The sequence below is a fragment of the Monodelphis domestica genome, chromosome 4, assembly GCF_027887165.1.
Source record: "Monodelphis domestica isolate mMonDom1 chromosome 4, mMonDom1.pri, whole genome shotgun sequence".
Taxonomy (NCBI): domain Eukaryota; kingdom Metazoa; phylum Chordata; class Mammalia; order Didelphimorphia; family Didelphidae; genus Monodelphis; species Monodelphis domestica.
Window position 1 is genome coordinate 290,450,253 of NC_077230.1, and position 27,511 is coordinate 290,477,763.

Consider the following 27,511-nt stretch of genomic DNA (forward strand, 5'->3'; position numbering starts at 1 on the left):
TATCTGAGGTAGTATTGGAACCCAGGACTTCTCAAATCTAAGTATTTTTATCCACTATTCTATTGCAAAGTGAACTAAAGACTCCAAATTTATAGATGACCACAAAAAGACAATGGAGGAAAGAAAGGGAACTAGAGAAACAAAGTTAAAAAGTCATCATAATGTTTGTTGTTATTCAGTTATGCCCAATTCTTTGTGACCCCATTTGGGTTTTCTTGGCAGATACCTGAGTGGTTTGCCATTTCCTTCTCCAGTTCACTTTACAGATGAGGAAACTAAGGGAAACAGAGTTAAATGGCTTGCCCAGAGCTACACAGCTAATGTTTGAGATGAGATTTGAACTCATGGTGATGAGTCTTCTGATTCCAAGCCCATGTCCTAAACACTGTGCGACCTAGTTGCCCCAATTAAAAAGGTAGAGAATATCAATTCAAAAAAAGCCAAAGGAAAAGACTTTTTTCAGGGGAAAAAGGTAGTGATGGGTCAGATACCACAGGGAAACCAAAGATAAAGCTTTTTTTTTTTTTCATGGCTAATCCTGAAGAAATTTTTCAGAAAAGAGAGTCACACATTTAGTTGATAATGCTAAATATAGTCAAATGTATTGGAAATAAAGCATTGGTCCTGATGAAAAGTGCTGTCCACTGCCATAGAAGGAAATGATGGAGTCTGAATGCAAAACAAAGAATACCATTTTCCACTTTATTTCTTCTATTAACTTTTCCCCCTGTATGTATGATGTGCCTTCTTTCACAACATGACAACTGTAGAAATGTAAAAAAGAAAGAAAGAAAGAAAGAAAGAAAGAAAGAAAGAAAGAAAGAAAGAAAGAAAGAAAGAAAGAAAGAAAGAAAGAAAGAAAGAAAGAAAGAAAGAAAGAAAGAAAGAAAGAAAGAAAGAAAGAAAGAAAGAAAGAAAGAAAGAAAGAAAGAAAGAAAGAAAGAAAGAAAGAAAGCATTGGATAGGTATTTTTTTAATTCAATATATATTTATTGAGCATTTATTCTCTATAAGGAACTATGGGGAAGATAAATAAGTCAAGGTCCTTGCCCTCAAGGTTTTACAAATCTGGTAGTTTACAATCCCACAGCAGCCAAACAATAATTTCTGACATATACATTCGAAATTAAGACAGAATTTAAAGCAAATTTTTTTAATGAAGTTAAAAAATTGTTATTGGTACCTTCCTCAAAAACATCTATTGTCCTGGAGGCAGCTGGGTGGTTCAGTGGATTGAGAGCCAGACCTAGAGATGGGAGGTCTTAGGTTCAAATCTGGCCTCAGCCACTTCCTGGCTGTGTGACCCTGGGCAAGTCACTTGACCCCCATTACCTAGCCTTTACCACTCTTCTGACTTGGAACCAATACATAGTATTGATTCCAAGACAGAAGGTAAGGGTTTAAAAAAAAAACTTCTATTGTCAATCATTCACTACTTACTTTTACTTCATTAAAAGTCAAGGAATTCACCTAGAATCCTTTCTTCAGTTAAAATATTCTTCCTGACTATAAAGATCTGGGTTCAAATGTTCCTCTAAACATTGCTACCACAAAAAAAATGGAAAATGAGGGGATGCCCTCCAATTGGGGAATGTCTGAACAAATTGTGGTATATGTTGGTAATGGAATACTATTGTGCTCAAAGGAACTGGAGTAATTCCATGGGAACTGGAATGACCTCCAGGAATTGATGCAGAGCGAAAGGAGTAGAACCAAGAGAATATTGTACACAGAGACTGATACACTCTGGTACAATAGAATATAATGGACTTCTCTATTAGTGGCAATGCAGTAATCCTGAACAACGTGGAGGGATCTACTAGAAAGAATACTATCCACATTCAGAGGGAAAACTGTGGGAATAGAAACACAGAAGAAAAACAACTGCTTGATTACATGGGTCAAAGGGATATGGCTGGGGATGTAGACTCTAAATGAACATCCTAGTGCAAACACCAACAACATGGAAATGAGTTCTGATCAAGGACACATGTAACACCCAGTGAAATTGCGCGTTTGCTATGGGAAAGGTGGGGGGAGGGAAGGGAGGGAAAAAATATGATTCTTGTAACTAAGGAATAATGTTCTAAATTGACTAAACATTGCCACCAGTTTTTCAAGGTTTCAAAAGTGCTTTGTGTCAAAAAGTCATTATAGGCAGTTTTATTCTCTATTTTAATTACTGGTTTATCATTTATCAGTGAGAAGGCATTCATTTGCTTTTTAAGCATCATTCATTTATCTATCAGTCCACTTTTTGTCATCTTGGCACCCAGAGAAACTGCTTCTTTTTCTCCTCACCTTCCTGACAGTTTGACTTAAGTCAAAATAAGAGATATCTTATTCCATGAGAATTATTACCTCCATGATTCCCCTACAATGCACAAACCCTCTCAATTGCCTTTTTCCAAACAGATTTCTCCTTTGAGTCAAATTAGTTTAAATAGTCTTTATGTTTTCTATAGATAAAAACTTTCTTTAAGTGAAATCACTATCATAATGATAAAATTCTTCTATAATGCTTGTTTTCCATTCTAAAAAGTGTCTGAACCCAATATTTTAAAAAACAAGTTTTAAAAATAATTCGAGTAAATATTCTTATGGGAATGTCAAAATTTCTCTTTTACTTAGTTAATACCAATTAGCCACAACACACTAAACTCTTTTCATAAAAGAACTAGATGGGATACTTAGATGACCTCTAGGGTCCTGCCAGTCCTGAATTTATGGTCCCATGAAATGGAAACTATTATTATAACTTTCCTTCAAATCTAAAGAGAAAGACTATTTTTGTAGATCCAAATTTTTACTACAAAAACATTATCAATGAGATTTTAATACTGTCAGAACTCAAGAACCCCTCTGGTTTGTGGCTATTGTCTGTAGGGCCTAAAGTGTTTCAAAATTCTTCTTTCCTCCTATGTTCTGCTGCAGTTCACTGCCTCTTTATAGTTAAATATCATTTAAAGTTATTTTTTTCCTCTCTAGTTAATGTTGTCCCATTCACTTTGAGGGAAATCCATCCCAGGTATGTTATAGTCATTCCTGCTTTGACCCAGGGTAGGTCAGTACCTTCCAGAAACTTCTATTATGATGAACCTATCTTGCCAATGAAAGATATGGGCAAACAACTAAACCATTTTGCCTCCACACAGAAGAAAACCACAGTCACTCTATCATAAGCCTGCAATTCCACACGAAGCTTATTGCCATTGTATATTAACTTCTGTCTTTCACTTTTTTTTTTAACTCTTATCTTCTGTCTTAAAATTGACACTAAGTATCCGTTCCAAGTCAGAAGTGCAATAAGGGCTGGGGAGTTGGGATTAAGTGACTTGTCCAAAGTCACTGCTAGAAAGTGTCTGAGGTGATATTTGAACCCAAGCCCTCCTGAACCAAAGCCTGGTGCTCTATTCACTTTGCTACTTAGTTGCTCCTCTTTCAAAGGATGTGTTCAACTTTCTTAATCCAGTTTCTATGATGATAAGTATCACAGATATAAAAATTTGCCTGACAATTTATAGCACCATATGCTCCATAAAAAAATTGTCATGTATATATTTCCCTGCTACAAGCCAGCAAATTATCACAATTTTCTTCAGGTTTATGCACTACCCTAATGGAGGCAATAATGTTGTGGAACATACATTGAACTTGTAAGATCTGGGTTTGAATTCTAACTTCTAATACTTAATAGCTCTGTACCCCTCATGAACAAGTCATTCAATCTCTCAGAGGTTCAGTTTTCTTAATGATAAAATGAGCATATTGATAACATTCAAAAGTTATATTTTTTTATATTCTGAGACAGCAGTGTATCTTGTTGGAGCTAAATCATCATTTGAAAAGATAATGTTTTGTGTGTGTGTGTAGATTCCTGGAATCCTTGCAGCAGCTCCAGCATGTTAAGGAATCAATGATATAAAGAAGTCAAACAAATTAAACCTGGTTTAAAAATGTTGTCAATTAAACAAACAAATAAACCCCACAATTGCCTGCCTCAAAGGTGCCTGCCTCAAAAGACTGTGAAGAGTCACATCACAGAGACTTGGGCTGTCTTTGAAAAGTCATCAGTCATCTTCTACACGTTTTCTTGTATGGTTTGATTCAGTAGCGAAACAAAAGCTCCTACATGACTCTTTGTTTTTTGTGATTTGGCCACTATAGGTACAGCAGGGCTGTGCTAAAGGCTGAGGATGGAAAGCTCGAAAAAGGATGCTGTGGTACCTACCTTCAAGGTACAGTGGAAAGCGTGCAGATCTGGTGTCAGAAAAACCTGCATTCAAATCTCAGCCCTATGGAAGGGACCTTGGGCAAATAACCATACTTTGGGGGGTTGCTAGTTCCTCACCTGAAAAATGAGGAAGTCAGTTCTACAAAATCAGTTCTAGCTTTAAATCAATGATACCAAGATTGAGAATCTACTATTAGGGAAGAGCTCATCACAGAATGACAAAGAATGGTAGAAGGTCACGGTAGCCATAGCAAAGGAAGGTCCAGACAAGTGACCTAAAAAAAAAAGAATTATTTTTTTAAAAATAGGAAAAGAGAGAATCAATGTGGTGTAATGGATAAAGTTAGCTGGCCCTGGACTCAGGAAAACCTTGAAGATGTCCTGTATATAATCCTGAGCAAATCACTTATCACAACTCTCGGTGACTGGGAGGCTCTCTGTGACTCAAGAGGCAGAGTGGGCACTGATCTGAACTGGATGAGATCTCCCTCCTCTAACACAGAGTAAATTACACGTTTTTTTTCTCCTGTTGACAGGGCAGTTAGGTGACTGAGTGGATACAGAGCCAGTCCTAGAAATGGGTGATCTTGGGTTCAAATTTGGTCTCAGATATTTCCTGAGCAAGTCATTGAACCCTAATTGCCTAGCCCTTACCTCTCTTCTGTCTCAGAACCAGTATTTAGTATCAATTCTAAGACAGAAGGTAAGGGTTTTTTTTTTAAAGATTTCTGAAAATGTCCTTCTGAAAATGAAGAGAAAGTGCACTGCCCACATAGCTGACGACCTCCTTAAATTCTCTGGAGCTGGGAGAAGGCAAGCCTTTGTGGTGTGGCTAGAAATCTTAGCCACTGAAGCACAGCCACAGGCCAATCCACCACTTGACCACTAATTTCTGTTGGATATGAAAATTCTAGTGCCATGAAAGGCCATGGAATAGATTCCTAATGATTCAAACAAAATTCAGATTAATTGCTTTAAAGTCTCTTACAATTTGATAATGTCAAATAGAATCAGAGAATGTCAGAGTTGAAAAAATTCTTTCCAAAACTTATCAACACTAGAAAAGAAATGAACTAATAAAAATGGCTCTCATCAGCCAGAATTTTTAACAACTTAATATTTTTTAAAATTTACAGAGCTAATTAAGATGCAACTGCAGAACCTGAGTTGTCCAGTAGAGGTCAACCTAACAAAAGGACTCCTACAAAATAGTTACTACTGCAATTGTGGGGTTTGTTTGTTTAATTGACAACATTTTTAAACTGGGTTTAATTTGTTTGACTTTTTTATATCATTGGCTCCTTAATGTGCTGGAGCTGCTACAAGAATTCCAGGACTCTACACACAGAAAAAACATTATCCTTTCAAATAATGATTTAGCTCCAAGAAGATACACCGCTATCTCAGTATATAAAAAAGGTATAACTTTTGAAGGTTAAATAATATCCTCTACATATATTTTTTTCAAATTCATGGAGATCTTTATGTGATAAACAAAATACAAATTCATTTTTTTAACCCTTACATTGTCTTAGAATAAATAAGGCAGAAGAGAAATAAGGACTAGGCATTGGAGGTTAAGTGACTTGTCTAGGGTCACACAATCTAGGAAGTGTCTGAGTCCAAATTTGAACCCAGGACCTCCCATCTCTAGGCCTGGCTCTCAATTTACTAAGCCATCTAGCTGCCTCCTGCAAATTCACTTAAAATCAGCAATGAATTCACAATGATTTTTTTGTCATCATATATTTTCTCACTCAGCAGATATTATAACTATCACATGAGGATCAACAAAGTTTGACATTTAAAAAGACGTCTCATACTTAAGAAAATTTGAGGCCATTACTACAGAAGAAAATAAAGGTCTTTTAAATGTTGCACAAAAATTTTGTTGTTGTTGTTGTTGTTTAGTCATGTCCAACTCTTCATGGCTACATTTGGGGTGTTCTTGGCAGATACTGGAATGGTTTTTCCATTTCCTTCTCCAGCTCATTTTACAGATGAGGAAACTGAGGCAAACAGAGGTTAAGTGATTTTCCCAGGGTCACACAGATAGTAAATGTCTAATTTGAACTTAGGTCTTCCTGACTCCAAGACCAGTGCTCAATCTACTGCACCACCTAGCTGCCCACAACACAGAAAATACTTGATGCTATCACAAAAGACCCTGATTAAAAAAGAAGACAACTAATGGATAAAGTAAAGAACTAAAGTATGAGAATATTAATCATCATAATTGCCATACATACTACTTTGAAATTTTCAAAACATTTTATGTAGACTATTTCAAATGATCCTCATAAGAACTTTGAGGAATATATTAAAGGTAATATTATCTTTATTTCATAGAAAAGGAAAGACAGAAATTAAATGACTTACCCAAGGTCATATCTAGGCTACTTAGAAGATAGATTTGAACCAATGTCTTCTAAATCCCAAGTTCTAGATTCTAATAATCCATTACATCTCAAATATATATATATATATATATATATATTACATATATAATGTAAGAAAATATATACATAGGTATATTTAGCACTTTAAGGTTTGCAAAATACTTTATATATTCCAGTTGATCCTCAAAAAGAACCCTGTGAGGTTTTAAAGATTAAGTTAGAAAATCAGTTTCTTTTTTTTTACCATTTTTTTACCATTTACTATTGAGTAATTTAGTAAAGGCCTCTAACTGCCCCAGAAGTGATCTTTGTGTCTAGAATATTTTCTAATATTTTGTTTTCCCATTCTTTCCACAAATTAGACTTAAAAATAGCTCCAATACTTGTTTTGTTCATTTTTGTCCCACTGTCCAAAAGAAATCAGAATAACTCTTAAAAACTCAGTTATAAATAAAAGAATTTTATAATCTTTAGAAAATGAATAGAGTTAGTAAAACTGGAAGGTCTGCTATGCTAGAAGAGGCCATATCTCCTCTAAGGGACATTATGCCTCTATAGTATTTATTGCCTTTCTTCCCTCATCTTCAATTATTATCAATAATAAATAGTAGGCTACTTTGTTCATTGCCATTGAAACAGTGATGGATTTCAAGGACATGGGTTTAAACCCTAATTTTACCACTTAATACCTGTGTGACCTTGGGGCAACTCATTTATACTGAGCTATAATTTCTCCATCTGAAAAATAAGGCAGTTGGACTTTGGTAACCTTGAAGGCCCCTTCTATAGTTCTAAATCTATAATCCTAAGAAACAAGTTCATTTCTGATTCCAAGATTCTATTCATGCTGAACATTTTTTCTAGAGAATTAGAATTTTTTTATCTCAATAATTATTCCTAACTTTACTAATTATTTTACTAATTAAAATTTTCTCTAAGGTATTAGGATGAATAATTGGTCCAAGGCACTGGGAAGGAAGATTCAGAGATTCCCGCCTGGCTCAGAAATAAAAAACTCTGAACAGCATGATTTAATTTTTATGCAATTAGTTCATTCTAAAATGAAAATTGAGTGAGCATGTGGGTGGGCTGAGGAATGTATCTGAGGCAATATGAAAGGTAAGCACAGGCCCCTTTTTCCTCTGTAAAAACATACTGCTCCACCACTCAGTGAGTATTCATTTACCTCAGGATTTTTCCTGAACAAGCTGATCATAACCATTTTCCAGAAAACCATGCCAAATTCCATGTCCAAGAACCACCAAATGACATGCCATTTGTTCATTCTTTAAACACATCTCTTCCCCTACAGCTTCATCTCCTATTCCTTATTGCCTAAAGATGGACAGGGGACATAGGAAAAAATGTTTAGGGTCAAAGTCTTGAAGAAAAACATCATCAACTGCTTACAGAGCAATATTGCCCTTTGCCAAAACCATTTAAATGCAAATTTGGATTGGAGACAGGCTTTTTCTTTTTCAGGGAAGTATGACTCTACAGAGAAGAATAAACACTAAATAAGTCTTAGCCAGGGAAACCAGAAGGTTCCTGAGATCAAAATATATGACTTGCTAGAAGTTAGAGTCTCTTCAGAAGTGGAGAGGTCTCCTCAGTAGTTGAAGGAGTCTTCATCTATAAAGAGAATAAGCTGGAAGCATTCCCAATAAGATCAGGGGTGAAGCAAGGATGCCTATTATCACCACTATTATTTAAAACTGTACTAGAAATGCTAGCTTTAGCAATAAGAGAAGAAAAAGAAATTGAAGGAATGAAAGTAGGCAATGAGGAAACTCTTTTCAGATGATATGATGGTATACTTAGGCAGTCCTAGAGAATCAACTAAAAAAATAATTGAAAAAAATAATAATTTTAGCAAAGTTGCAGGATACAAAGCCACATAAATCATCAGTATTTCTATTTATGGATGAAAAAGTTTAGCAGCAAGAGATAGAAAGAGAAATTCCATTTCAAAGAACACTAGACACCTCACACCTAGCAGATTGGCTAAAATGACAGCAAAGGAAATTAATGAATGCTGGAGGGGATGTGGCAAAGTCAGGACATTAATTCATTGCTGGTGGAGTTGTAAATTAATCCAACCATTCTGGAGGGCAATTTGGAACTATGCCCAAAGGGCACCAAAAGATTGTCTTGTTCTTTGATCCAGCCATAGCACTGCTGGGTTTGTACCCCAAAGAGATAATAAGGAAAAAGTCTTATACAAGAATATTCATAGCTGCGCTCTTTGTGGTGGCCAAAAATTGGAAAATGAGGGGATGCCCTTCAATTGGGGAATGGCTGAACAAATTGTGGTATATGTTGGTGATGGAATACTATTGTGCTCAAAGGAATAATGAAGTGGAGGAATTCCATAGGAACTGAAACAACCTCCAGGAATTGATGCAGAGCGAAAGGAGCAGAACCAGGAAAACATTGTACACAGAGACTGATACACTGTGGTACAATCAAATGTAATGGACTTCTCCATTAGTGGCAATGCAATGTCCCTGAACAATCTGCAGGGATCTATGAGAGAAAATACTATCCACAAGCAGAGGACAAACTGTGGGAGTAAAAACATCGATGAAAAGCAACTGCTTGACTACAGGGGTGGAGGGGATATGACTGAGGAGAGACTCTAAATGAACACTCTAATGCAAATGCCAACAACATGGAAATGGGTTCAGATCAAGGACACATGTGATACCCAATGGAATCGTGTGTCGGCTATGGGGGGGGGGGGAGAAAATGATCTTTGTTTCCAATGAATAATGTTTGAAAATAACCAAATAAAATAATGTTTAAAAGGGAAAAAAAAGAACACTAGACAATGTAAAATACCTGGGAAGTCTACTTGCCAAGACAAACACAGAAATTATATTAACAGTTATAAAAAACCCTTTTCACACAAATAAAAAGCCCCAGGTTTCTGCTTTGAGCTCCACCACCACATCAGTCTCCTCCATACCAAAATCTTTCAGAAGCAAGGTCCTAAATCACCAATACTAGCCTCTGGCTTTCATAAGGATAGCACTTTGGCTGGAGAATCTGTCCACCTTCTACAATCTGACATCAGGAGACTGGGGAAGGGGAGTGAAGGTATGACTGAGATTCTAGACAGCCAGATAATAGCAGGAGACTGGAATTCTCAGGTATTTGGGGTCAATAATCAAGAATAGAACCAAAGTGGTGAGAAAACACCAAAGACAAAAGCCTTGCTTCTTAATTTTCCCTAAGAAATTGGAGGCAGATCACTACAGACCAATTTCCTGTCCCCAAAACTCCAAATTATCTCCTTACTTTTGCACCTGTACTTGCTTATAATTACTAAAGTGTATCAAATCATTATAATGCATTTATAAAATTAGGAAGGCTTTTTGTTGTTGTTGTTGTTACAAAGACAGCACTCCCAAACCTCTAACCCTGTTTCTAGCCTAGCAACTGCAACCATCATCCAGGGAAACGTGGCCTAGCCACTGCCTCCCCAGTCCTACCTCCTGAAAACCCAGAAAAAAAAAAGATCTTTTCACCAAATTCCTTGCCATTGTCAAATAATTCAAGATGAGAAGCAGATATGATTTGACTAGTGGAAATAACTAGAGATGGTGATTGCCATCTGCTTTGCTGCTGAAACTTACTTAAGGAGGTTAGACCATTCCAAATGACTTGCAGCTGAAACCTCCAGTGTGTGTTGTCTCCCTTATTCAAATGTGTGCTTCTTGCTTGTGTAAAACTAGGGATCATGATTAAACCTGTGGTTTCACTGGTTGAGAGACTTCCCAGGTGAACCAATCTCCATCTTCTCTGCAACTTACAAGTATACGTTGCTGCCTGGAGCATTGAGAGGTTAAGTGACTTGCTATTTTGTATAAAAGATATGACTTGAATCCAGGTCTTCAAGGCCAGCTGTCTATCCACTATGCCATGCTAAACACATGCTATTAGAAAAATCACTCTCCACCCTTCCCAGGATACTCTATGCCCTATTTCTCAGACCCGCTCCAGCAAGCACCCCTCAAAGGGCAGGCTCTGGCTCCAGAAAAATGACTCTCCCTTTTTTCATACTGGGGAGATGGTATGAATCCCACAAAGAAAGCAAAAATGAATGAGTTATAATATAAATTGCAGACCTTACTACATTACCTTTCCCTTTAAAAAACAAACTCTCCATTTCCATTTTCACCCAAATCCTTCTGTAATTTAATCTTCAACAGCTCACTCATAGCATGAGAGGATTAAAAAAAATTTTTAATCAGTACTCAACCACCACCTTTTGGCAATACCCTGTCTCCTTCTAGAACTTGCTAGATTACATGGAGTTGAAGACCTTTACATAACTAAATCACTTCCCCATAGGAACAGACAGAGCAAAGCATAACTTCATAGTGTGTTTTATTTTTTGAAAAACATCAGTAAAAGCAAAAGAATAATACAAAAATCCAAAGCTTCTTTTAGACCAAACTTGTTTTTTAAAACATTTTGATAACTCTTTCAATATAATTGGTTTTCTTGGTTTTCCTCTTAATTTTGTTTTTGAAAATCTTATTCTGAGGATTCCATGACACAAAAAAAGGGTTAAGAACTCCTGTTTTTAATTCAGGAAAACTACAGACAATGACATAAGGCATTCTGAAAACAGGTGTACTAGAAAAGACAGTTTAGTTTTCGATTCCCAAGGTCATTTGTCCTTTAAGAAGGTAGAGGAGAAGGGCAGCTAGGTGGCTCAGGGGATAGAACCAGGCATGAAGTCCAGAGGACTTGTATTCAAAGTTGGTCCCAGATACTTCCTAGCTGTATGGCCTGAAAACAGGGCACTTAACCCTAATTGCCTAGCCCTTACCACTCTTCTACCCTGAAACTAATACTCAATATCTATTCTAAAATGGAAGTTAAGGGTCTTAAAAAGGAATTCATGGGGGCAGCTGGGTGGTTCAGTGGATTGAGAGCCAGACCCAAAGACCGGAGGTCCTGGGTTCAAATCTGGCCTCAGACACTTCCTAGCTGTATGACTTTGGGCAAGTCATTTGACCCCCCCAATGCCTAGCCTTTACCACTGTTCTGCCTTAGAATCAATATTGAGTTAATAATGTATGGGTTAAAAAAAAAGAAATGCACAAAATATACTTCAGCTATCAAGTGCAGCTCACATGTCAGGTGGAGCCAGGTATTAGAGGAAGGAAGACTCAGAAACTCTGGATCAGGTCTCAGCCCCAATTTGTAGTGTAGGACACAAATTAGAGAAAGGATAAAACTTGGGTTTTTCTTTCCCCTTCAGAGTATTCACTGACAAAAACTTTCAACTGCTTTCTGCTAACTCACTGGAGCAATGGGAAGGCAAGCCCTCTCTGACATCTCTCAGTCCTTCAGTTTAAGTTTCTGGTGGCCCAAAGGTACATTCTATCTCCTGTTTCTCCAACTTTTTCAGCTTTATGGGTGGGAGTGAGTGAATCAAAACATTGGGCATCTGTTCCATTCTCCTCCCCATTCCCTCACCATGAAACATTTACAGTCCCCTGCAAATACATGGGATATACTTGAGTATCTATGTGAAGACAACAGAAGAATCATAATTTAGCATAAAGCATAGTTCTAAGTAAGAACAACATGCACACAGTACCTAATACTTGGCATCCACTTTAGGATAACATGTAGCTAACAACAGTAAATACAACCAACTCAGCAAAGAACATCCTACAGGTATAGTGAACAAGTAGACATTCGGTCACAAGAAGAAACATACAACAGTAGAATATGTATAACTACCATAAAAAGCATCAATAAAAACAGACAGCATTCACAGCACACAATAGTATATGCTCCTATTAAACACAAAGCACCTAGATATAGCATACAATTTGGTTACGCAGGATTACAGGATCATCGATTAAGGGCTGGAAAGGATCTCGAGGGTAATTTTACAAATGAGTACACTGTAGAAATCAAGGCTGAGTACTTTGCCCTGCACCACAGAGTGAGCATGTGCAAGCTGGGGCTGGGGACGCTATTGACCAAAACAAAGTCAAGAGACTGACTGACTGCTATGACTACGGGGGCAGTAGTCTTCTTGGCTTTCTAATCAGACTACTGACTCCACCAAAATCCTAAAATCTTTTTCATACAAACTACTATCTAATCATGTCTCCTCCATTTTATGTATGTGAAATTGATTTTTTAGGACCAAGACTAAGACTTTATATTTATCCCTATTAAAATTTCATCTTAGCAGATTTGGACCCATGTTCTAGAAATATTTTTGGATTCTACCTATATAATCCAGTATTTAGCTACACTGCCCATCTTGATGTCACCTGCAAATCTGATAGGCATGAAGAAGTGCCTGGGAACATCACAGGAGCCCTGACTCATCAATCTCTGAAATGGATCCTAAGATCTTGGAGGAATCCCCAGTACCAAAAGAGTAAAAGGATAGGTTGAAGCTGATATTCTCCATACATATCTAAGTATGTAGACGGGCAGCTTGAGGGGATAGACGTCACATGTGGATATACCCCATTTATATGAGCAACACATTTTGTATAAACATAAGATTTTTAGTTTAGGCATGCCTTTATCCAAATCACTGATAAAATGTTAATTAGCACAAGAATAAGGATCACTCCTTGGGGCCCCCTCCACTGGAGACTTCCTTCTAAAGAGGCATTAAGCTATTAATTAATTAATGATTTCTCTTTAGATGCAGCCATTTAACAAATTTTGAAATCCTCTTAACTAGTATTTGTTCCACATCTATTGATCTTTTTTCTTCAAGAACAAACTTTCAGATTACTTTAGCACAAAAATGAATAATATGAAAATGAGTTTTGAGTAATAATATATGTAAACCCAGTGAAATTACTTGTCACCTCTGGGAGGGGGAAGCAAAGAGGGAAGGGAGACAACAAGAATCATGCAACCATGGGAAAAAATTTTTTTAATTAAATAAAATTAAACAAATAAAAGAACAAACTTTCAACTGCTTTGCTAAAATCCAGGTAAACAAGAACAATGACATTCTCTGACCTACCAGTTTAGAAATTCTTTTTTAATAAGTTGATTTATTCTTAAGGAAGCTATCCTGGCTCATAGCTTTTGTGTTGTTTTGTTTTCCCAAAGGTTCATTAGCCGTCCCTTTATGTCTTCCAAAATTCTGCCAGCAGACTGGTTTATAATTTCTATAATCCATTCTCCTTCCTTTCTTTTGAAAATCAGAATATTTACCTCTCTCCAATCCCATGATGAGAGGTAGTATATTATATACATCAGCCCTAGCGTCTGGAAAATACAAATTCAGATCCTTCTTCTGAGTCATTCAAGTCAATTACACTCACAAGGGCAGTTAGAGAGTTCCAGGTCTTGAGATGGAAGGCACAGGTTCAAATCAGGCCACAGACATTTCCTGGCTATGTGGCTCTGGGCAAGTCACTCAGTATTGATTCTATGACAGAAAGTAAGGGTTTGTTTTAAAATGAGAGTCCCTGGCATTTCTCCAAGACTAGGTTGCAACAAATTTCCTTCTTTTGGTGGAGGGAATTCCCCACATTAATGAAATCACAGGTCCAGACCTCACCTTTCCATCTCCCATTCCACACTTTTTCTAAGATCACTGACAATAGTTCAGAAATCATATCTTCTCATTCTTTGAATAATCTAACATATACTTCATCTAAGATGGCTCAAAAGCCCAGAGGCTAACTCCTTTCTTATCAGGAACCAACTTCCTGTTTTCCATGTTTTTTTCTTTTCTTTACAGCCCAAAAATCATTTTCCTTGGCAGAGAAAACAGAAGCAAAAGAAAAATTTAATGTCTCTATCTTCTGTAATCAGTTAATAATATTTCATGCACCTTTAGCAGTGGTTCTAAACCACTAATGCTCTTCTTTTCTACACCCATTTTGGTTTTGTTTTGTTTTTTAATGAAAATTTTCCCACTCCTTAGCTTTTTCTGACCTTTAGAAATCTTGGCACTTTTTGTTCAGGACTGTGCTCAGCATATAGTCATCATCTTTGACCAGTTTGGTCAGCTTAACTAGAATATAGAATTAGTTGGAGGAAGTTGGGGGAAGGAGTTGTCTGACAAGATGCAGAATGAGATATACTTGGTCCAGTACTCTTTCCCATAGTGATGCTGCTTCTCAAAGTAAGCACTCCAAAAATATTTGTTGAACTAAGTGAGGTCATCCTTCTGTTGTAAAATATTCTCAAAGCTGCAAACAGTTAAGACAAGTTTTGTTTATTTTTGTTTTGTTAAGACAGGTTTATATTCCTGAGATCTCTTTATCTCTTTAAAAAGCAATAATAACAACTTCAGTTTCACACTGAAAAGCATATGCTGGCTTACCTGATGTTTTCCAAAGCATTGGTTATCTGCTGCTTCTCAATATCATAAAGTTTCACCTTGAAACCTCCACTAGCAAATAACATAGCCCAACTTCGGCCAATGAGTCCACTAGAGGGAAAGGAAAAATAAGAGATAATGTAAGTTATTTTCCCCATTAATTTTTTCTCTAGTGAAAGCAATATGTGTCTTCTTTCACAACATGATGAATATGGAAATATGTACAACTTATATCATTTTATCTAACTTCTTGGGGATTCTATATTAACAAATCAAATGCTTTTTCATAAAGAATAAATGATAAGGACTGTGAGGTCAGCTATCTCCACATCTTTCCGTACTTTGTCAAATGGTAGATGTAGTGCACTGCTGAATATTATTTGAAAAAGCTAACAACATCATCATCAAAAATGTCCTTGACTTGTGCATTGATAATTTTAATCACATTAATAAGAGTCTGGATACATGAGAGACTAAGTTTACAGGTCAGTAGTAGATATTTACAAGGTTGCTTTTGGGGGTTGTTAATTAAGTCAAAGATCTTTTATACACTTTTAGTGACTTCCTTTCCCCTTCACATGCTCCACATATTAATCCCTTAATAATGACAACAGCAAATGTATTATTAGAGAAGGAAGTAAGCCAGCCCATACACAGATAGCAGATGATAAGAAATGAACAGCCCAATGTCGTACTGGCATCCATGGAATGTAAAAATGACTAAAGGAAGGCTTGTATCACTTTGGGTAGATGCTTAGTGAAGGATCTATGAAATAAAATAGGCAAGAATCACAAAGGAAAAGTGAATAATCATTTATTAAGAGATTACTATGGGGCAGGTAAGTGACTCAGAGGATAGAGCCCGGAGTTGGGAGGTCCTGGGTTCAAATTTTACTTCAGACATTTCCTCACTGGCTGCCCCTGAGCAAATCTCATTTTCCTAGCCCTTGTCCTTTTATTTTAGAGTTGCTACTAAGACAGAAAGTAAATGTAAAAAAAAAAAAGCTTACTATGTGCCAAACACTGTGTTAAGTGCTAGAGATACAAAGAATGACAAAAACAATCCTTGTACCCAAAGCGCTCACATTCTAAGGAGAAAGACAAGATCCAAACAACTAAGCACATATATGCTACGTCCAGATAAAACTGAAAGTGATCTCCAAGGGAGGGAGTAGGAGGAAGAAGTGAAAGATTTCTTGCAGAAGGCAGGATTGGATCTAGTCTTAAATTCCCTCTGTCAAGATAGATCCTATATCACTGAGATCACAGATTGTTGAAGTAATAAGTATTAAATCACTGTGGGGAGAGGTACAGACAATGGAAATGAGGATTAGAAACCTATCAAGTCTATTATTTCGTCATTTTCTTTACATTTTTGGCTGAAACTGGTTTTTCCTTCTCAAGAAAGGCATTCTAATAAATTATTTAAAATTAATTAATTAATTAAAAATTGAGCACAGGTAAAAATAGGTCAACATTTAAATACTGGTAGGAGGGCAGTAGTTGTTCTGTTGCTGAAAGCTGGATTTTTGTTGGGGTTTTTTTTTTAGCTCAAAATCTGAGTAACGTTATTTTCAAATAATAGCTTTTATCCTTTTCCAGTCAGAAAAAAGGTAACCATATCATTTCTTCATATTATAAGGATATGTCCAAGCTTACTTTGGGTATGTAATCCAAGCTTTTTTTCAGGTTTAGTTTTCTGTGGTTCTTTTCCAGATCAGAGGCAAAACAAAATTTCTATGTTCTGAAGTATTCATTAAAATCTGTGTCCTGGAAGGGCTGCCACTAGAGGGCAACTGAGCATTTTCCCTTATAATAATCTAGAAAGGAAATAGTAATTTATAGCCTTTCAAAACAAACAAACAAAAAAAAAAAAAACCTCTTACATTCTGTCTGAGAAGTTATTCCATGTCCAAGGTAGAAGAGCAGCAAGGACTATGCAATGGAGGTTGTGACTTAGCTAGGGACTTACCTAGACAGCTAGGAAGTGTCAGAGGCCAGAATGAACCCAGGACCTTGTATCTCTAGGCCTGGCTCTCAATCCACTGAACCACCCAGCTGTCCCCCAATTCATAGTATTTTGATTTATTTTCCCCAATAGCTCTTTGTCTTTTCTTCTTCAATACCTCATAAATTATTCTTTTGATTCCAATTCCTTCCTGACTTCCCCAGGCCAAGTATCAATTCCTTTGTTGTACTGTAGCTGGGACCTACTGGGTAAACTTTGTCTTGGTTTTCTGTTTCTATAGGCCAGTGATAGCAAACCTATTGCACAGGTGCCAAAGATGGCATGTTAAGCACTTTCTAAAGGCACGTGGCTGCCCTCCACTCCCACCCCTGGCAGAGCTGCTCCCCTCCCCCTCTCTACCTAGCCTGACAACATTTTTTCACATCCCTCTACGCAGCCAATGGGAACACACAAGGGATAAGATGGGCAGTTCACAGGCAACAGAGCTAGAGAGGAGCAAAGTACTCAAGCCACTCCCCTCCCCCTCTCTAAACTTGCTGAGGACTTGCCTCACTTTTCCTGTCCCTCCACCCAGCAGCCCAATGGGAGCACTTTCTCCCTTGTCTGTGTGGAGTAAGGGAGGTGGGGCACAGCATTCAGTCTGGTGGGTGGGGTGGAGACAGGGCCTGACACCCCATCTCTAAAAGATTCCCTATCACTGCCATAGGCCATTGATAAAGAAACTTCCCTAATGCCAAACCTACTCCAGGTAGATTCCAGTTACTAGAGGGTTTGCATTTTGGGGGCTAAGTTGGAATCCAAACTAGAGTAGAACCACAATGGACCCGTTTCCAAATTGTTAAATCAACATTGGTCACAACTATTCAGTCAGTTACTGGTGAATTTCTCTTAGATCCTCCCTTTTGTGGAGGGGTTCAGGATGGCCTGTTTTCATTTCTCTCCTGGACCTTTTCCTGACTTTATGGACTTCACCATCATGTCCTCCCTCCCCACTATCAGTTCCCTATGGTATGTTGTCTTCCTCCATTAAAATGGAAGCTCTTTGAGGTCAAGGACTATCCATTGCATTTAATAAATGCTTGATTCTTTGCTTCTTCATTCATTTAGCAAATATTTATTGTCTACTACTATGTGCTAGACAAAAAAAGGGAAAGGAATTTAGACAGAAAAATGTTCTCATAGCCTGGCCCTGACTCCAAGTCCAGGGCTATTTAGCCCAGGACAAATTACTTTAATCTCAGTGCCCCCACATGGTAGAATATAAATTGCAAAACAGATCTCTATGGGAGAAAATTTCTCTTATGGATGAATACCAGTGAAACCACAAGCCTGATTTTTAAGTGTAGGCATAATGCAACATCAAAAACTGAAACCATCTGTCCCTCAAGGGGCTTACATGGTTTTTTAAGATAACCCATATACCTATTCATAACTTCAACAAAGTTTTCTCTTTTTAGTTCAGACTTTTGATTTTATCACTGTAGGAAACTCTCAACCAAAGCGTATTAACTATTTGCCAGTAACAGCCTTAGAGAGATACCTGGAATACTGAGAGGTAAGTGATGTGCCCAGTCAGAGAATTTGCATATGTCAAAGACAGAATTCCAATTCAGGTCTTTCTGGCTCTGAATACACTCTTTCCACCTCTCCATGCAATCCATGAGTTAAAAGAGAAGAGCACTAATTGTGGGACCCTGACTAATCTGCTTTGAAGAGAGAGTCAACTTTGGGTCCTAATACAATTATACAAAAAAAAAACAGGATACAAAAAAGGGAAACAAAAGAAAAGCACTTCCCTATTTATGATGAACTAGCTAACTGTGCTAGGGAATGAATGAAAATTGGGGCAGACATCCTGGGAATTGTCTATTCTTCTTTCCATTTAGTGTGCCAACTCAATGCTTACTTAAAGAGCTTTATAAACACTGTCAGGGCCATTTTTGAGGCAGAGGGTCAAATGGTCCTGTGAAAGGTTGTGTATAAAGTCAAAAGTTGATAGCATACTGACACAATTGGTATAACTCATACAAAGCAATTGAAGCTTTGTGTTTTTAAATGTATACTTAAATGTCCAACAGTGTCCTTCACTTATGAAGAGGCTATAACTAATAGTGATTGCTAAAAATACAGAGTATAAAAATACAGAGTAGGGAGTCTCTGATGGTTCTTGATTTGGAGACATTGTCAGACTTGTGATATTATAATAATAATAATAACTGGCATGCTTTAAGTTTCACAAAGCACTTTATATATTTATTTCATTTGATCTTCACAACAAGCCTGAGGTAGGTGATTTTATTATCCCCATTTAATAATTCCAGAAACTAGGGCAGACAGAGTTTGTGAGATTTTCCCAAGGTCACATAGCTAGTATCTGAAGTAGAATTTGAATTCAGGTCTCCCTGATCCCAGGTCCAATACTGTACCCACTGTGCCAACTAGCTGCCTTCATTTTTAGGAATATTAATTGGGCTACTAGGAGATGGGTTGAAGAGGGAAGAGTCTAGATGTGGGGAGATCAAAGGAGACAGGAGATGATCAAATATAGACCCTTGGGAACACCTACCTAAGGGGATTGGGAAGAGGAAGAAGAACCAGAAAAGAAGATAAAGAAGATGTGTTTAGGTGAAAGAAAGCAGGAAAACCAGAAGAATGAGGCATCTTTGAAGGCAATGGAGAAGTATCTAAAAGAAGATAGTAATAAAAGTGTCAAATGCTGCTAGAAATCAAGGATAATGTGGACTGAGAGGAGGGAAAAAAAGTTAATGGATTTAGCAATTGTTAATCGTCATAGATGGTAGTTGTGGTAGAAGGATGGGGATAGAAGCCAGACTGCAAAGGACAGAGTTTGAGGTAATGAAATGATGGTAAAAAATTGTCAATAAGGGGAAATAGCAAAGCAAGTGCTAGTAGAATGAGCTGAAACCATCAAGAAAAGGCTTGGGGGGGGGGGGGAGGTAGCATTGAAGAGACCTGAATATAACCTATTCATAAACAGATAAAACTGGCCTGAGGGAAGAAATGAAAATGCCTGAGAGGGAATGAATTCTGGGACAATATTCTGGAAAAGTCGGGCTGAAATGGATCAAGTGCTCATATGGACATTGAGCCTTATTGAGAATCATTAGATTATCAGCAACTTGAGGGCAGGGATGGTCTTTTGCCTCTTTTGTATCTTCAATACTTTGCATAATGCCTGATACATAGTAGGTGCCTAATAGTGGTTTATTGATTGATTAAAGTAGGGAAGGAAGAGGGTAGGCACTGCAAATGAAAAAGCATATAGCATTTGCTGTTTATGGTGACTTAGGGATTTCTGAAAATATTCCTTAAATATTTTGTTGAATTAGCACAGTCTTCAACTAAGTAGGGGACTTTTCAGATTTACACAGGGACATCATACTTCTTGGGAGATAACTATTCACACATGTAAAATCTTTCCAAACTCAAAATCAAACTGAGTAGGTCAGCTGAATTGTCCCCTGGAAAAAGTTAATGTCATAAGTGTGCTACATCCCCCTCAGAAGCTATTATTATGTATAGTGAAATAAAGTGGAACAGTTACAAGTAGATTGACCAGAGAAGCTCTAATACTATAGCTTCATTTTACAGCTACAGTCTACTAAGGTAGAGTAACCAGGACAATGAACAGCTATTAGAGATAGGATGTATTTAGCCCAAAGATGTTCAGGAGACAGATGGTTGTGTACTAGGGTTGCCCTAAGTCCAGAGTCTGATCCCTCAGGCTCACTAATGCAATAATAGCTGTCCACAATTATGTGATCAGGCTCTGGGAAACTGATTTCATAAGCATATTCTTAGGAGACTGGTTTACAAATCAGATAAAAGTTTACTGATTTATAACAGGTGAAATTCCTGGCAAGATGATAACCAATACTGATTATTTGCAAGGGACATGACATTCTTCTGGGAAAGACACCTAAGCAGACCAAAGAAGAGAATGGAAGATTGTACAGTAGGTCTTGGCTCCACAGGCAGGACTCCAAACAATCTACATAAGTTGAGAAGAGGCAAATTTCAGCTCCATATATGGAAAAACTTCTTGTCAGTTAGAGTAGGCAAAAAAAAAGGTACAGTGGTTAGAGTGCCAGGCCTGGAGTCAGGAAGACCTGGATTCAGAACCAACCTCAAACACTTTCTAGCTGCGTGATGCTGGACAAGTCACTTAACCCTGTTTGCCTCAGTTTTCTCATCTGTCAAATGAACTGGAAAAGGAAATGGCAAACCACTCCAGTAGCTTTGCCAAGAAAACTCCAAATGGTTACCCCCATTTGTCAGTACACAACTGAAACAAGAACAAAAATAGAACAGCTTGCCTCAAATGAAAGCAAGTGGTTTCTTTTACAGTTCAATTCAGCAATAAACACTAATAAAGACCTTACTCTGTGTGAGACATTACATTATGTGGTAGAGATACAAAGACAAAAATGAAACAGTCTGAATTCAAGGAGTGTACATTGTATTAGGGAGAAACAATGTGTACTGGTAACAGTAAAAACAAAATTACTTCAGGAAGGAGATAGTACTAACTAACTACTTAGGTAAGGGGAAAAACAGGAAAGGTATTACATAGGAGGTGGCACCTGTGTTGAACTTGAATCTACTTAAAGATTCTAAGACAGAGTACATTCTAGGAATGAAGGGTCAGCCTATGTAAAAGCAATTAAGAAATCTTAAATCAAATACCTAATGAAGGATGATGCTGACCAATATGATATCTATGATTCACTAACTAAACTGGAAACCATCAAAGTGGAAATGGATGTTTAAGGTCATCTTATAAAAGCTGCTCATTTTATTATGAGGAAACTGAGGCCAAAAAAGGTAAAGTGGCTCACCCAATGTCACCCAGCTCATTATTACTAACAATTTTATCATTAGGGAAAGAACCAAACCTTGAATTCAGATCTCCTAACTCCTATCCAGTAGTCTTTCTACAAGGCCATGCTATCTTTATAATTCCTTATGGTGGTTTGCAACAAAGTCAAAACTTTCAAAAGTAAAAACATAAGCTACTACTAAAATGTTGAATTCATAATTTCCATTTTCCAAAATGAAAAGAATGTCTGTTTCATTTTTCTAACATCATAAATACCACAAAATTTATATAATTATTATGGCTGAAATTTCTATAGCACCTACTATGTGCCAGGCACTGTGCTAAGTACTTTACATATATCTCATTTGATTCTCACACAATGGTGAGAGGAGGGGACTATTTTTATCTCCATTTTACAGTTAAGGAAACTGAGGCAGCTAATAACAGCTAATAAATATCTGAGGCTGGATTTGAGCTCAAGTCTTTCTGATTTCAGGTCCAATGCTCTATACACTGGGCCATTTAACTTTGAATCAAGTTAATCTAGGTCAAGAAGCATCATTTAACATTTCCTGGTGTCTTATTTCCTCTCTTAAAGTTAACTAAAAAAGCAACCTTGCTCTTCATCTGCTGAGAAGATATAAATAATAATAATGATAATAGCTTGCATTCATCTAAGAATTGTAAGATTTATAAAGAATTTTCCATGTGTTACTCATGGTAGGCAGCTCTATGAATTGTGAACAGATCCCACCATTCTGGTGGGCAATTTGGAATTATGCCCAAAGGGCTATAGAACAATGCATATCTTTTGATAGAGTAATATCAGTACAAGGTCTATATCCCAAAGAGATTTTTAAGATGGGAAAGGACCTGCTTGTGCAAAAAATATTTATAGCTGCTCTTTTTGTGGTGACAAAGAATTGGAAACTAAAGGGATATCCATCAATTGAGGAATGGCTGAACAAATTGTGGTATACCTCAGTAATGGAATATTATTGTGCTATAAGGAATGGTGAACAAGATGATTTCAGAAAGAGCTGGAAAGACCTCCATGAACTGAAGCAGAGTGAAATAAGCAGAACTAGGAGTACATTATACATAGAAACAGCAATATTGTGGAATAATCAAATGTGATAGTCTTAGCTACTATAAGCAATACAATATGTTGTGGGATTTTGGTTTTGTAGGATTACTTACTATACTATATACAATATAATACATAATACAATATGTTGTGGGATTTTGGTTTTGTAGGATTACTTACTATACTATATACTATACATAGGAATGCCTGGAACAGATTACCAGACACTTTTAGCACCCTGAAAAATATAGCAATGGCTTTACTCAATTTTTCCCTCTACGTACTTTTGTGAGACCTTATTCTCAGAGTTAAATAATATCAAAACCAACAAAAGAAACAGATTGACAGATGAACAAAGAAGTCACTAAACAGGGCAGCTCTCCAGCCTCTGACCCCCACCTGACACCCAGCTCTCACTTGTGGCTCCTAGTAGCTGCTAGCATGAGGCAGTGGCCACACCCCGGACAACGGCTTAGACAGGCCGGCTAAACCTTGTGAGGGTAGCCATCTGGTCATAGATCCCTAGTGAACCAGGGCTTTGCTCACCCAGCATGTGAAGACTGCTTTGACGGAACAGACAGAAGAAACCAATAAGAAGGTTCAATGGCTGAGAGGGCAACGCAGCAAAGCACTGTGGAGTGCTTAGGGCATGTTGGAACACAAAAGACAACATGGCCATCCAATGCAGCTGAGGAAGTCTCCAGGCGTAACAACATTTCATGCCACTGGACCCAGGCTTCCAATGCCAAGAGAGTGGGACTGTCTCTGTGCATCGACTTTTCCACTTAAATCTCTTTCACACACAAGTATTTTTTGTGCACACTCATCTATCATAGATGAAAGCGCACAAAGACAATCGTCATCCTCGGATACCGAGAGACTACTACTACTACTAGGATTACTTACTTATAAAAATGAACAATATGGAAATATGTTTTGCATGATAATACGCACATAACCCAGTTTAAATTGCTTGACAGTTCCAGGAGGGGGAAAGGAAGGAGGAAGGGAGACAATTTGGATCATATAACTTCAGAAAACTTATGTGGAAATTATTATATGTAATTGGTAAAAATTGTTTTTAATTAAAAAGCAAAAAATAGTCCCATCTCTGCAAAGAAAAGAGGGAGGTGCCTTTTTACATCTCTTCTTTTGCCTCAATTATAGTCATTATAATTTCATGACATTCAGTTTTAATGTTATTGTTGTAGGCACATTTTTTGTTGGCTCTGCTTAATTCATTGAATTGGTATATGTCTTCCCATGCTTCTGAATTCTTCCTATTACATTAAATGTATATACAACTAGTTTGGCCATTCCCCCACGTCCCCCAGCATCTTTGTTGCCAGTTCTTTCCTACCTAAAAAATACTGCTATAAAGATTTTGGTGCATACAAGGCCTTATTTTTTTCTTGTTGGCTTTCTTGTAGTAGATGCCTACCCAGGAGTGAAATCTCTAGATGAAAAGGTATGAACACTTTAGTCATTTTAGCATTATTTCAAACTGCATTTCCAGAACCAGTTGGACCAATTCACAATTCCATTAACATTTCACATGTGTTTCTCTTTCCACCATCCTTCATCTCTTTTTCATCTTTATGGATTTGCAGGGTACGTAGCTATGTTTTGTTTTTGTTTTTAAAAAACCCTTGCCTTCTGTCTTAGAACTGATACTACCTATTGGTTCCAAGGAAGAAGAGCATTAAGGACTAGGCAATGAAGTCAAGTGACTTGTCCAGGGTCACACAAATAGAAGTATCTGAGGTCACATTTGAACCCAGGACCTCCAGATTCCAGGCCTGGCACTCCATCCACTGTGCCACCTACCTGCCCCCAAACATTTATTAAAGGCTTACTATGTGCTTAGATATTGTGTTAATTGGCAGAGACATAAAGAAAAGCAAAAAACAGTCCTGGCTCTCAAGAAACTCACAATCTATAAGAGTCATTAGTCCGTCAGAATTGTCATTTCCTAGTTTTTCCCCCAAAGGTAGCTTACTTCTCACTTGTCCTATTCCTACTAATCCTTTCCCTCCTTTCCTATCCCATGTACCACCCCCATTGAGGGAATTTTCCTAAAGTCTCTAGGCCTGACAGTATTCACAAAAATAGTTGAGAAATTCTTACCTACCATTTTAGAATCAATATTGTATTCTAAAGCAGGTGAGTGGGAAAGGGTTGGACAGGTTAAGTGATAGCTAGGAAGTGTCTGAAGCCAGATTTGAATCCAGGACCTCTTGTCTCTGGGCTGGGTTCTCTATTCATTAAGCCACCTAACTGCCCCATGAGAAATTCTTATGGAAAATGTATCATTTAGAAAAAAAGAGAAATAAAAGGATTTTGTAAACAAAGAGTACATTTCTGATAACTGCCTTTCACCAGGAGTCTGGTATTTGATGGAAAATGGGGAAAGCCACTGACCAGATCTTCTCTTCCAATCAAAATGGATAGTTGGGGCCCCTGAAATCCAAGTGTGTGACTTACAGGAATCCCTTAATAAATTGCCCTTGCCTAATCTGTCTTTTTTTTTCCGATTTTTTGCTTGTTTTCATTTCATTTCAGAAACTCAGAGATTGAAGAGTAGAGGACATGCCATTTCAAGACATAACAAGACAATATTTTTCAATCTTAATTAAGATATTTAGGATTAGGATTTCAGTTAGAAGCACTTTGGAATTTAAAGTTAAATTCTAGTTCCATTTTCTGTGATAAATTAGAAATAAACTTGGTAAATGATTTCAGGGAATGTGGTTGCTGTACAACAGACTACCTAATGTGTCAAAAGGGCACTGAGCATGAAAGTCATCCCCACCAGACGTCCTTTCTATCTACAAGGTAACTTTTTACTCCTTCACAACACAACAGGCCAAAGACATGCACAGATAGGCCAAAGTCATGTTAATCTTCACCCATTTCCTGGATAAAAAGTCAACAGGAAACAACAGAATTTACCAATTCTATGGGTAATAAATGATAAGAAAAATATATGTAACATTGTAATTGTTTCCTCAGCTTGGTTTTTCCTAGGACAAGAGGCCAAACACCTCAACTATATAAAATTAACTGCCCAAAGCAGTTATCGCTTGCCACTTGGGGAGTAGGGAGTGGTGGGGGATGGGGGTGAGTTATTTTTAATTTTTAAAAAGGCAGAGTTTATTATTCCCCTCCCCAAAAAAAGGTTATAATTTTTAAATGTATCTTTGCCACTCCAAGTTTTGTCACTTCCCAAAATAAATTTCCCTCCATTGATCTCAAAGTCAAAAAAAGAATTAGAGGGAATAACGGGTTGGGGAGTTTCTTCTGCAAGTAACCTTTTCCATTTCTCCTTAATCTTCTCGACTTCCCTCCCGGTCTAATCCGGCAAATTTCTTGTTTGAACATAGTTGTTTGAACGTTGTGCTTCCTATTAGACTGGCAGCTCCTTGAGAGCAGGGGCTGTCATTTTGCTTCTCTGGATATCCAAGGGCCTGGCATATATTGGGTGCTTAATAAGTGCTCGTTGCCTGGAAAGGAGACTAAATTAAATTAGCCTACAGGTACTGCTCCATTTTCAAGGCTCCCCTCCAGTGTCTCTAAAAGGTGACTGAAATATATTACCCTGCTTTTGAGAAAGCATATGAAACTGAACACCACCACATACCCCCAGGGAGGCCACTGGCTTTGGGTGATTAACTTAATTATAAAGCAAGAACAAGAACAGGTTATGAGCTTTCTTCCAAAGGAACTGCTGGAGATCGGGTTGCATTTTGAAGGAAGGTTTTTAAAAAAATAAAATAAAAGTAATTTGAAAACAGGAAAATCGGCCTCGGCTCACCAGGAGGTCAAGAGGAGGCGGGGAAGGAAAGAGGGATGGATGGAGGGGAGCGGCTCTGCGCTCAGGTAAAAACAACTACAACCTCCAACTTCTCTTCTCCCCAGGGTCGCAAATGGCAGCTAGCCGGGCTCCGTGGCCAAACCCCTGCTAGGCAGGGCCGAAAGTGTTTACCTGCCAAAAATCACAACACTGCCATCTTGAGTGGAAGTCATCTCTTGCGCCGACGGGATCACAGCGGGCTGCCCGATGCTCTAGGAGACCCAGAGGCGAGCGCGGGACCCGAGAGAAGGTGGAGGAGGAGGCGGAGAACTGCCTGTAGGCTCCGGGGTAGGGGTTCTTAAAGCGCACAGAGAGGAATGTAACTCGCACGCTCATTGGCTCCTTCCTCGTCTTCTCCAGCCCCAACGCTCTCAAAGACGCCCCAGAAGCGAGGTGAAAGGAGTCCTCGGATAGGCTGTGGGAAGTGAGCGCTTGAGGAAACGTGACTGCAGTTGGGGAGACCTTCACCAGAAAGCGTGCGGGCGGGCGCGCTAATCAGCACTCATAACTTCACCCCTTGGTAAAGGGCAGAATTGCCGGGTGCGGTTGGGGAAGTTCATAAGTCTACTGGTTGAAGTAATCTCTAAAAAAATTAAACTGTATGAGGTCGGAAAGTAACGAGATCAGGCACACTTCTGACTTGAGCAATTTCTTCTTTCCTCCTTTTAAAATTTGTTTTTAATTTTCAAACTTAGAATTTAAAATCAAGTTGCTTTATATTGTCAATAAAAAGGCAAGTTTTGGTTTTTTTTGCACAAAGATTGTTCACAAATTATTTAAATGGACGAAGAAGG

The 27,511-nt window shown here is 37.8% G+C and overlaps 1 protein-coding gene across 2 annotated transcripts in view; it reads right to left on the bottom strand.

Moving 5' to 3' along the window:
- The window catches only part of CRYL1 (crystallin lambda 1), a 213,156-nt gene extending 185,968 nt beyond the window's left edge, over window positions 1-27,188 (bottom strand). The window contains exons 1-2 of one of the 2 annotated variants that reach the window (XM_007495199.2): window positions 26,850-27,188; window positions 14,972-15,079 (exon numbers count right to left, since the gene is read on the bottom strand). In XM_007495199.2, coding sequence (XP_007495261.2) covers window positions 14,972-15,079; window positions 26,850-26,890 — 149 coding nt within the window. In that variant the 5' untranslated portion in view covers window positions 26,891-27,188. The remainder of the gene's footprint in view (window positions 1-14,971; window positions 15,080-26,849) is intronic. The other variant, XM_056794670.1, reaches the window with a different exon arrangement.
- Window positions 27,189-27,511: the final 323 nt, after the last annotated feature.